At 45.5% G+C, this 12,099-nt stretch overlaps 1 protein-coding gene across 1 annotated transcript; it reads right to left on the bottom strand.

The window, feature by feature from the left end:
- Nucleotides 1–2,269: 2,269 nt before the first annotated feature.
- LOC124672275 (ribosome-recycling factor, chloroplastic-like) lies at nucleotides 2,270–6,517 on the bottom strand. The gene is made up of 12 exons (XM_047208533.1): nucleotides 6,390–6,517; nucleotides 5,339–5,459; nucleotides 5,188–5,254; nucleotides 5,004–5,099; nucleotides 4,567–4,664; nucleotides 4,369–4,480; nucleotides 3,725–3,766; nucleotides 3,153–3,209; nucleotides 2,990–3,040; nucleotides 2,862–2,918; nucleotides 2,606–2,646; nucleotides 2,270–2,506 (listed from the first exon to the last, which is right to left on the bottom strand). Exons 1-11 carry the CDS (start codon nucleotides 6,469–6,471, stop codon nucleotides 2,629–2,631), a joined length of 801 nt encoding a protein of 266 aa, XP_047064489.1. The 5' UTR covers nucleotides 6,472–6,517; the 3' UTR covers nucleotides 2,270–2,506; nucleotides 2,606–2,628.
- Between the last annotated feature and the right edge of the window lie 5,582 nt (nucleotides 6,518–12,099).

The following is a 12,099-nucleotide window of genomic DNA, read 5'->3' as shown; positions in this document are numbered from 1 at the left end:
ATATAATAAAAAGGGCTAGATGATACATCAAGGTGCCACGGCATTTCCTTTGATCCTCCACAAATGCTCAACGAGATCAGCTTGAAGTTGCTCATGCACATTCTTGTCACGGATCTGCTGCGTGCATGACCACAAAATCGGCAAAATCTGCGGGCACCTCATGATCAACCTCCGCGAGAGGTCCTTGACACTCATAGGGACCAACATGTGACCTAACATGATTCTTGCGGTCATCCTCGATGATCATGTTGTGCATGATCACACAAGCCTGCATCACCTCCCACATTTGGTCGTGAGACCGGCTTAGAGCAGAGTACCGGACAATGGCAAATTGTGCTTGAAGCACACCAAATGCCCGCTCGACATCCTTCACTGCAAGCCTCCTGTCGTGTAGCAAAGTGAGAATTCTTCGGACTGATGGATTCGAGATTGTTTTGACAAAAGTGGCCCATTTTGGATATATACCATCGGCTAGATAATAGCCTTTGGTATATTGGTGGCCATTGATCTCATAGTTGCATGGTGGAGCATGCCCTTCCACTAGTCCGTCTGAACACGGAGACCGCTGCAACACGTTGATGTCATTGTGTGATCCCGCCATGCCAAAGAAAGAATGCCAAATCCACAGGTCATAATCTGCTACGACTTCAAGCACCACACCGCAATATCCATGACGCCCTTTGTATATACCTTGCCAAGCAAACGGGCAGTTCTTCCATGCCCGGTGCATGCAATCGATGCTTCCAAGCATTCCGGAAATCCTCTGGCAGCATTTTGTGCCATGATCCTTGCGATCTCTTCCTCGGTTGGCCCTCTCAAGTAGTATTTGCCAAACTTTCCCACCACGGCTCGGCAAAACTTGTACATGCACTCAATGGCAGTAGACTCACTCATGCGAAGGTAGTCGTCCCGTGTATCGGCAGGTGCTCCGTATGCAAGCATCCTCATGGCGGCGGTGCACTTCGAATGGATGAGAACCCGAGAACGCCTACGAGCGTCGAGCTTGAGCTTGAAGTAGGGGTCGAACTCTCGAACGCCGTGGAGGATATTCATGAACGAGGCCCTTGCTCATCCCTGTACCGGCGCCGAAAATTGTCGGCATGTGTTGCCCCGTCGGCGAAGTAGTCGTTGTGCAGGCATGGCATGCCCCTCCATCCTCTCGCCGGGCTTCGACTTCCTTCTTCCCGGCCTTGATCCTCGCGGCGCGGCCTCTTCCTCTTCTCCGCCTCGGCGTCAAGCATGTCCCGGAGGGACGCGATGATCGAGCAAATGCTCCCGCGAGGTCGTCGTCGAACGCTTGCTCGTCCTCCGGCAGCCAGGGCAACCATCTCATCGTCGCCGTCCATGGCTAAAGCAAAATCAATGGTTAAAATTGCGCCGAGGCGGACGACGCAACAAACGAGCGACCAATCGCGCCTACCCGGCAAGTCGTCGAGCACCTTCCGTGCGCGGAGGTGGGGCGGATTTGACGGCGCGTTCGGGAGGCGCCGGCGACGCGGCGGCGGCGGCACGACCGGCGGGAGCCCCGGCCGCGACAACGTGGCCGACTCGTAGCACGGATCGGACGCCCAAACGGCCGGGAAATCCGGCCGGCGGCGGTGGGGTGGGAGGCGCGGGAAGGAAGGAGCGACGAGAAAAGAGGCGCGAACCAACGGTTTATGCAAATAGTCGCCGACATGTGGGAGCCCGCCTCGCTTTCGTTGTGTCCGGCGTCCCCGGTGCGTCCCCGTGGGACGGGGACGGGCTCGGGGCGCCGGACACCGTATCGGGGCGCGCCGGACAAAAAAGGGCTTTGGGGGACGCGGCTGGAACGCTTTTTTTGTCCGGCGCGCCCCAAATCGCTTTGGGTGACGGTTTGGGGGACGCGGCTGGAGATGCTCTTAGTGGAGAACACAGGACCTGGACATGTCCCAGGGACAACCTGCCGAATCGTAGCTCTGCCGTTCGTGGGCCGCAACGTAGCGGCACCAGCGTCGACGATTAATCACAGCCTCGTCGTTGTCGGCGAGAAACGTGTCGCTCTACAATCGTCGGCCACTCAGTGGATATTTGATAGTAGAGCCCACCATCGACAAGGAATAGCCGATGGCCGATCGCATCAATCGTAGTGTCTTTTTCGCCTCTGGAATCAGACACAACTTTACTGATTTAGCAGACGAGTGATGGATTTCTTTCACTAAAGACACTGCCACTGGGATTCAAGCGTGGTAGGGACTTCACGAATTTGGTGCATCAAACTGCCGTGGACCTCAGAGGAATCACAAGTTCAGAACCATTAACCGAGACCTTTTCGGTGGATCACATAGCATTTTGATTCATGTAGCAACGAAACATATCGACAACGACAGTCACGCAGGAAGAAAGATGTGCTCAAGGCGTAATTACAAGAAGGAAATGAGGGACACGGCGACATTTTCTGAACTTGCATCCTTCGGTTTAACCAGAAGGCAAGGAGCGGCATCCCGGTGCAGTGGCATCCATCAAAACACGAGAAGGCTTCACAAAACTTGTAGCCACAAATTTCACAATGTTAGGTAATGATACATTTAGTTTCTTCAACATACCCAAAGGTTCGTAGTACATCACAAGAAGAAACGCAACTTACCAGTTTGACAGTTACGTCGGGGCCTAAACTTTGCTCAGTTCCTGAAAAAAAGATTGGCAAGCTTTGTTTATTTTGCAAGGTTCTGGAGCCATGTATCAAATGACAACTCGTGGGTACCAGTTGTTGCTTTAGCATTAAGCAAAGCCAACTTTTAATTCGTCCATATCAATTCCAGGTGTTTAGCAAATTATATTAATTGATGAGTAACTGAAACATTAAGCAGGAAGAGGAAAGGTCAACGAAATGACCGAGGTACCTGTTCCTTCGCCTTTTGGAGGGCTTCAACCTTTTTCATGTACTCGTCTGTAATTTTCTGCAGAATTGGTACAAGATGTTAGTCTTGGTCTCTGTGCTACAGTGGGGGCAAAGACAGTGTATCCTCACTTGTAGATCAGCTGATAAATCCTTCTTGTTATCTTCAGAAAGTTTCTTTTCCTGTGTAAACAAGTGCAAGCTGTTCATTTGATTGCAAGGTACAAATAGACCTGATTGCAAGCTACAACAGACCCTGCAAACTAGTACTCCCTACGAACTAAGAAGAACAAACCTTCTCTAGTTTATCGTAAGCTTTGATCGCATCTCTTCTTATGTTTCTTATTGCAACCTGGAAAAAAACAGTCATAATGAGCACATGTTATCTATCTGAATCCACTAAAAAAAATAGTTCGTGATCTTTCGGGAGAACTGATGTGAAACTCAACATGGTGCAGTCTATACATCTCGTATATACTAAAGCATATAGAAAGTTTATTAGAACAGAAGAACAGAACAGAAATCAGCATGCAATAACTTTTTATCAAGTCTGAAACAGAACACCTTCATAGATAAAATAACCATATGCTATCATGTTTATGTGTAAACAGTGAACAGACACATCACTTAACACAACTTCGATCAAGCATCTACAGCTAGTTCACACCATGCTTCTTACTAAATCCTGTATATCACGACAATAACAGAAGTAAACTTAAGAGTTAAAAGTGATGCACCTGCAGTCCTGTTGAACAAACAGTGCAGACTAGTGTGGCCAATCAGACTACAACAGTACAAACACTAATTTCTAGCAGCACGATTATAAATGTTCGGCCGAAAAGAATGTGTGAAGAGGTGAGATCGTACCTTGCCTTCTTCGGATAGTTTAGCTACGGTTTTTGCCATTTCCTGCTCCACAAAGAAGCAAAGATCAGATAGTGTATTAAGTTTCAAGAATTTCACAATATATGCAAGACCTATAGACACAATATAAGTCATGTTATCAAGGCCAATTCGCATATTTGAAATAACACCATCTAAGTAGCATGTAAAAAATTAGCAGATAATCCATCTGAAAAGTTCCCACTGAATAAACTTGCTTTGCTTATGCAATATGCTGAAAGCAACTTATGCTCTTCTTTGAGGTAAAGCAGGATGTTCAATTACTATGGTACTAGCCAACAGTGAAGGAGCTACTTGGAGGTCACATAAGTGTCAGAAAAATGCGTTTAAGAGAAGTGCTATTTTCCCTCGGGCGATTTCTATACCTCATTAATCAATTATTGCAGTCTTTTCACCACAATTAACTAAGGCTTTCTTTTTGTTCTCAAACACAAAATACCTCAGCTCTGTGGTTAATACAAAGTGGTCTGGATGTAAATAATTGTGCATACTTTCCAAAGGAATTCCAACACAAAGGGGAAAAAGGAGACAATCATGCAAACTAAAGCTTCACAAATGCACCATAGAATTAATATAAGCATAGGACGTCACATATGCTATATACAAACCTTTCTGCGGTCAGATGTCAATGGTGGGACAGTGACTCGTATCACTTCTCCATCATTGCTTGGTGTTACCCCAATATTTGCAGCAACTATAGCTTTCTCAATGAGCTTGAGGCTGCAGAGCATATGTATGTCAACATAATAGGACTTCAACTAAACAATACCAAGTGACGTCTGAACTGGGGGCAATAAATAGCTTACCAAGATTTGTCAAATGGCTGGATAAGAAGAGAAGACGCATCTGGAGTATTTATCTGTGCAATGCTCTTCAAGTTCACAGGAGTACCATAGTACTCAACCTGTAAGGAATAGTTAGTCTATCGGCAGCTTCACCTTTGCACAGCAAGCTCATTGTGCCTTGGTCTTAATATCAAGAAGTCAATCCAATTGTTTGGAAAGAATCTCTACTCAATGAGACCATATTTGTTCCACTGAGATCGGTTCAAAATTTAATTCAGAATTTAATGGTAACTATTAGGCAACTGCACTAACTACTCCGTCACATGTATTCTCAGTTATTAAGTAAACAAGTAAGATTTCTTGTTTAATATATATTCATGTAAAAGAACGTTATACGGAGAAACAGGTGCTATCATGCAAAGGATAACATAGAAAGGAGAAAGGTTGAGTCATCAAACCTCAATCCTGTCAAGCATAGACGGGTTTGCCCGCCCAGTCCTCACGGTATTGAAGTTAGTTTGCATTGTTTCAAGTGCCTTCTCCATCTTTTCTTTCTGAAGATACACAGCGGCAACTAGTTAGCACCAAAGGCACCGGCAAATAAAAGGATCCCCCTTTAACACAGAGTTGCATTGTATTTACAGCTTGGTCTTCAATGATTGATTTTTCTGCCTCGATTTCTTCAATAGTGGCATGCCTCAAAACTGCTCTGATGATATGATAATTGCAAGTTAATGAAGATTAGTTTGAAGATCAATAATTGCTAGAACTATTTTAATACAAAGCTACTCGCCTCTTGTCAGAGTGTTGAAGAACCAGCGGCACACTGAAGAAGCCCACTGCTCCAGAATGAAGGTTCATGAAGTTTGTAGAGAAACTCAATAGGGATGATCGATTTGAGAGACAACCACAACCTGTCAAATAAAGTATATTCTCTAATAAGACATAGCCACAATATTCAGTCATCACGAAAATATGTAAATAAGGAACTCCCGCCGTCCAAAAATAAGTGTCTCAACTTTTCCTAGTGTATCTATAACTAAAATGCGTCTCGTATATAGACAAAAGTGAGACACTTATTTTTGGACGTAGGTAGTAGTAGGGTAGTAACACTACTGAGAGACAAACCGCAGCACGTGAAATACAGTATTCTCTGATAAGTTCTTGCCACAGTGCCATCTTAGTCATCTCTGATGAATATATTATGTAAATACAGTAGTCTTGTGTTATGACTATGGTCAAGTATAGCCAGACTATCAACATTTGTATCGATGGGTTCCCATGACAAACAACAAAGAGCAAGTGATTAATTTCATGAGAAATGTCCATTGGTTTATGGCCACGATCACTTCTGAATGGTCGAGAATTTTGAAAGAAGTCATCAACATCTTCCGATATTTACCCAGCCGGTGAGCACATTAGCTTTCTAGATCCTAAAATTTGAAGTGCTTTGGTGGAGGACACTAATTTGTCACAAGTACTGTGAAATGCAGGCTGAAATGTCATGTCACCTAATCCAAGTGCACAATACGAGGAGGTTCAGTAATTACTCTATTTACAGCATAGCATAGCCTGTTATTCTAAATCAAACCCATCCTCAGTTTCTCTGTACGTTTGCAACTAAAACCCTACTACGATTACAAAATAAAATGACACCCGATGCACACAGCAATGTCACTGCGGAATCATCGACATTAGCATGCCGCTGCACTCCTGAGTATTCTACGTCCTAGCGCGCCGGCTCCAGTCCAATGGATGAAAGCAGAACGCGGATAAATATTCGCGGGCGTCAGAGCTCCAGTTTCGAGCATGCGGGAGGGAAGCGGAGGAAGGAGGAGGGCGACCTGGGCGCTGAGGAATGCGGGCAGAGGAGAGGGCGCGGGGCGGGGAGGCCGCCGGCGCGGGGGAGACGGCGTGGAGCGCCATGTCGGAGGGGCAGCAGCCGGGTGGAGCGTAGTGGATTGGTGTGAACTGTGGATAAGGAGAGGAAGGGAGGGCCAAAGAAGGAGATAGCCGACGGAGGTTTTTGATCTCGGGGCCGAGCGGGTTTGGGCTCAATTGTACCGTGTGGATGGAATGAGGAGTGGGCCATATTTAGAGACTATGGTCGGCCGTTTATAAAACAAGAGATGGCAAGTGTTATTCCATTCCGCCCATGGCCAGCAGTTGGCCCAGTGAGACTTCCTCAAAAAAACAAACTTGGACCAGTTAGAACTCAGCACCTTATTCTCTGTCACACTCACGTTGTCATCTTTTTCTCTTCTGGTAAAGCACCCACATTGTCGCGTTCTGTCACCTGGTAGAAGAATCTGGCGTCCACCAGAGTTCGTCCATCCTTAGACAGCAAAACTAGGCCCCGGGTGTCGCTGAAAATCCTCACAAAGTGACTATGATAACCACGGACTGTCGAAAAATAGCGGGTCCTGATTCAGCTTTCATGCTCATGTTCCATCAATCGGTAGACACGGAGGGACAACTCAAGCTGGCCTGTATTGTGGACATCGTATAGGGACATTTTGCTTCGAGCTAATAGCTAGCTAGGTAAAAAGTTTCAGCTCTGCTGCGTATGCGTAGTGTTAAGACATCCGTCGTATGCTCGGGGACAAAGGGCATAATTGGTTGCTCGGGCCGAAATTTTCCTATCTGCTTTTGGCCCGACGGATGCAGTATGAGGTGTATCGGAGGCTGAACCTGTTTTTACACTACAAGTTTGGATGCCAACAAAGTTTCACTGTGCACTTTCGGCCAACTGATTGGTTCGCAACAATGTGTGCTATATTGGCTCACGAGGGAAGAATCGATTGTTTGGTTATGTGCTAAGCACCGATGTTGTTACCTTTCTTTTCATAAGGTGCTCTTACCTCTAACTACCACACAAGAGAACAACCATAATTAGCTAACTGCATCAACTAATCATCATTGTGAGGGCTTACAAACACGCCGCGAGCAAAAGCAAGAAAGTTCCAAGGCAATATAAGCCTATAGAACTCCTTGATCAAAAGCAAGGAAGTTTCATGGCGATATACACCCGTAGAACCCCTTAATCAAACACGAAGTCACTGTCTTGTACTCGTAGCAATTACATATGGACAGAATCAACATACATACACATAAAAAAAGGGCCGCCGCTTAGCCGTGATCGGGCCAGGTGTAGAGCCTTGCGGTGGATCGATCGGCCTTGTAGATGGTCATCTTCAAGACGAAGGTCTGGAGGTTGAACTCCACGATGTCGCCGTAATGGAGATCGTACTTGTAGACCGTCTTCGCTCAGTTTCTGCCGAAGACCACCTGGCCACCATGATTGGTGACATGCACCCACTCTTCGTAGAACCGACAGACATACAAGGGCACACTACATGGCAGTGGGATCTTCATCCAATCCCGGAGCGCATCTTGGAACCATGGTGGCACGACGACCATGTGGAGGTCGTCCGTGTTGAACTAGACGTAGAACCACCGCGGCATCAACGCCCTGGCGAGGTGCCCCAGCTTAGTCTGGCGGCCCACGGTGGGAGGAGGCATCAACAGAGCCTCCACCCTTCTTGGCACCTCAGGTTTCACAGCGCTCGTCCAGCGGTTCAGGACGAGGTTGTTCTGGTAGCCGGGTGGAGGAAACCACCATTTTTCCACCCTGTCGCACTCTAGCTTGACGACCTAATCAGAAATGCAAGTTCGTGTAAGTGGTATGGTCAACAAGTATGGCACTACCAATGTGGTGATCACCTTCCACACCATGACCACGAACATGATCAACAAGTATGGCACTGCCAATGTGGCAATCACCATCCAGACCATGAGCAAGTGCATGATCAACAGTTATGGCAGTGCCAATGTGTTCATCACCATCCAGACTATGAGCAAGAGCAGCTATGGCAGTGCCAATGTGTTGATCACCATCCAGACCATGAGCAAGAGCATGATCAACAGCTATGGCAGTGCCAACATGTTGATCAACATCCAGACCATTCCCAAGAGCATGATCAACATCTATGGCACTGCCATGCCCAATCTTGCCACATCATAAGCCAAATGTACGATACCATTGTCCAAAACTATGCAAGTTTTGTCCCAATCACCCTCACAAATGCACTACCCAAATTGGAACATCTACAATGCGCATGCAGCACCTCGACAAGGTACCCTAGTAGCGATGCACTTTAGCCCTAACGCCGTGTCACCGTTCACAATCATCGGCGGTTACCAAATTCAACCAAAACCAAACAACTGCCTAAATCTACGAGATTGTGCATGTACCTTGGAGAAATCGGGCGTCCCTGTTGGCAAAGGCATGCTCCGAGACTTGGACCGACCCACCGGAGCCCAGGAAGAAGAGGAGGCCTTGTTCGAGGCGGCGCTGGAGGGGTTGAAAAAACCCTGCCAAATTGGTGAGGCTAGGAACCACAAATGCAGGAGCCTTGCCCGCCACGACACTATGTCGATCACTTCCCGGCGGCGATGACGATCCCTCGGTCAGATCCGTCACCTCTGTGGCTACCACCATCGGTGCCGAACTCATCGAACGTGGCCTCAAACAGATCGGGGAGGGGGATTTCAGTGCGGCTGCGAGGTTGCCTCTGCCGGCCGCTAGCTGGTATAGTTGGCGCGCCACCCAAACTTCCTGCGCGGACATCTTCCGCTTCGTGGGGAGGGTAAGGAGGAGGAGCAACGTCCATGGAGAAACCGAGGCTGGGAGGTGAGCATGCCGGTTGGACGGTGAGGGGAGTGGAGTACAGAGTAAAGGGGTTCTCCTCGTCTTCCGCGCTTCCCAACGCATGCAAAATAGTAATGACGCGGCGCTCGACCGGGCCTGTCCCCGGAAAAACAGCTGAACTGGTCGTTCCTCTCGGGCCAACTTTTTGTCTGCTTTAAACATCGTGTTGTGCAACATTTGGGTGCGAGCTGGGCTTTCAAACGGACAAATTTTAGCCCACTAGATACGGGAAAACACATTGTTGGCAACCAATCAAGCACAAAGAACAATTCTTACAATTCCGCCCCTCGTCAACGGGCAAATGCCTCAGCCCCTCGGCTCAGCACAACTAACCAAGTGCATCTACAGCGGCCGCTGTATTTCTGTCATTAAAAGTGACCTTTACTTATGTATACGTTAGGTTGTGGACATAAATTTAGTTTTTTTTTAATTGTACATATGTGTGTGCCCTTGCCAAGCGATAGTGTCCTTTTTTTAACTGCAAAGAGAACGCGAGTATGGGTTATGTATTATTTAAGAGAAGAGAGAGGAAGGAGATGACTTTTGTGTGGCCAGCAATCTGTGTTGTACTAGTAGGGAAAATGCTATATGGGCACCTTTAATGAAAGAGGGTCTGGCTAAAGGCGCGCCACACCTAATACCGGCAGTGTGTCCTACAAGCGTACATGGTTAGTATGTCGATAATGGTAGCATAAAACTCGTCTTCGAACACGACTAATAAGTGGGCACTGGCAGGCACCCGCGGCAGGTAATGTCGCGTGCCTCACAGTTAATCCACATGGGAGTTATGCTATACAGTATCCGGACCATACCTACTGCACCACGATATAATGCATATATATATGGTGTGCACGATGTGTCGTGGCTGCACTGTACGAGACGATAAAGCATGGTTCATCCGCACCATACCTCTCACTTGCCTTACTCGTATACAAACAATGATTAATCGGGGGAACTCCTATGGCGGAGCTTCTCAAAGATGTCGTAGTATAGCGCTAGTCTAGGACATCTTCGAGGAGATCGTCTTAGACGCAGGCTTACTAGTAGTAGAGAAATTCTCTACACATTAATATTCATATTTAAATCGAGGTTAGTTACCTTTATCAAGATCCCAAGCATCAACATCTTTAGAAATGATATCCAATAAGTCCCTTGCTTCTTTTGGAGTTCTATTAGTGAAACTTCATTCAGAGAAATTATCCAGAAAGTCCCTAAGATGCTGAGGTAACCTCACATAGAAACTGATTAATATAATGCTTTCAGGAATACCATGACAAGGATTCTTACGGATGAGTTCATTTAATCTCCCCCAAGTTTGAGCAATACTTTCTCCAACATGAGGCCAAAAGTTATAAATATGACAACGATCATCATATGCTTCTTTAGGAGTATAATACTTGAGATAGAAAGCCTTCCTCACATATTCCCAATCAAGACAGTATTTACCATCCATAGATCTAAACCATATGCGAGCATTCTCAGAAAGAGATAAATATAATAATTTCATTTAACTTCATCATGAGGAATACCAACAAGTTTAAATAGAGAACATAGATCTTCAGTAGTATGTAAATGATCCATAGCAGTTTGACTTCTATCCCCGGTAAAAGTTAGTTTCATAACTTTTTAGCAATACCAATAGGGATTTGATACACCACTTTTGGTTCAGGAGGCTTTTCAACCTTGTTCTTAGTAGGATGAACATATTCAGATAGAGTAAGTTTCATATTATCATGGCCCAAGAAAGCCATATTAAAACAAATAGTAAATAGCAAAAACAATTAAATTTCATTACCAAACAACTTGTTAATAGCGCGACGCTCCCTCGCAACGGTGCCATAAAAGTTTCTTGATGGCTCCCATGTGCAGGAGATCAGCTGTAGTACTTTTCAACAAGAAAGGTTGTCGAACCCACGAGGAGCTGAAGGTATTAGTTAGTAAGTTTGAAAAGTAAACAATAAAAAATGGTACAATGGTTTGGTGTTTTCGGTTTGTAGTTCGCAATAAAATAAAGTGCAAGAAGTAAATAGCAATAAGCAAATTCTCTTAATGAGAGAAAGCCCAATCCTCTATGCAGCAAGAGAACAAGCTCAAGTGTATGTGTGTGAACTTATATGTGACAAGTGTTCACAAGGGCAGCATTGATTTACTTAGCATTTAGATTTCTACACAACATGTTGAATATCTTGTCAAGTTTCATTCCCTTAGGGGTGAAGCCTAAATTAGGCGCAGCCATAGATATGAGAAAATACACCCCTTATGATGGGTCATAGAGCCATTTTCATTAATCATTAAGACATAAATATCCCACCATAGCAGTTAGTTCATTGGTGTCCGACATAAACCCCTCTAATGCAACTCAAAGTATTGGAAAACGATTTATGTTGTTATGTCCCTTCCAACCCTTATTGTTACATAAAAGTGCAGCCCTATGAGCACATATATGTGAAGTAATATGCAGTCGATGTTCGCATAAAACCATCATAGAACCACATTAAAGATAAAAATTTGACCAAATACTCATTGCATATTATATGGAAATTATAGCCAATTCATCCTATGCCCTTTAGGAACATGGAGATCTACTCACAACTGACAAACATGGTATGGATCAGAGGCATATGGATTATAATACAATCTGAAAATATAATCTCTCCACCAAATAAAGACAAATTTACGATCACAGTCATGCAAATAGCACTTAAAGGCATTGTTCAAAAAAATCGACCGAGATACAGATTTATCGTGAATCGGGTGGTAACCAATAAGGTTTCGGCATATTGGCTAATTTATCACGCCACCGATATTTCCGACAATTTTCTGCCTAAGAGCCGATATTTCGT

Source organism: Lolium rigidum, chromosome 7 (genome assembly GCF_022539505.1).
Source record: "Lolium rigidum isolate FL_2022 chromosome 7, APGP_CSIRO_Lrig_0.1, whole genome shotgun sequence".
In the NCBI taxonomy this organism is placed as follows: domain Eukaryota; kingdom Viridiplantae; phylum Streptophyta; class Magnoliopsida; order Poales; family Poaceae; genus Lolium; species Lolium rigidum.
Note: the sequence above shows the minus strand (reverse complement) of the source record. Positions and strands in the feature narration are given on the sequence as shown.

Coding starts and splice junctions, on each gene's coding strand:
- LOC124672275 (XM_047208533.1), bottom strand. CDS start 6,471: ATGGCGCTCCACGCCGTCTCCCCCGCGCCGGCGGCCTCCCCGCCCCGC. Junction 5,100..5,187: donor CAATCATTGAAGACCAAGCT/GTAAATACAATG, acceptor GTGTATCTTCAG/AAAGAAAAGATGGAGAAGGC. Junction 4,665..5,003: donor CTATGCTTGACAGGATTGAG/GTTTGATGACTC, acceptor TATTCCTTACAG/GTTGAGTACTATGGTACTCC.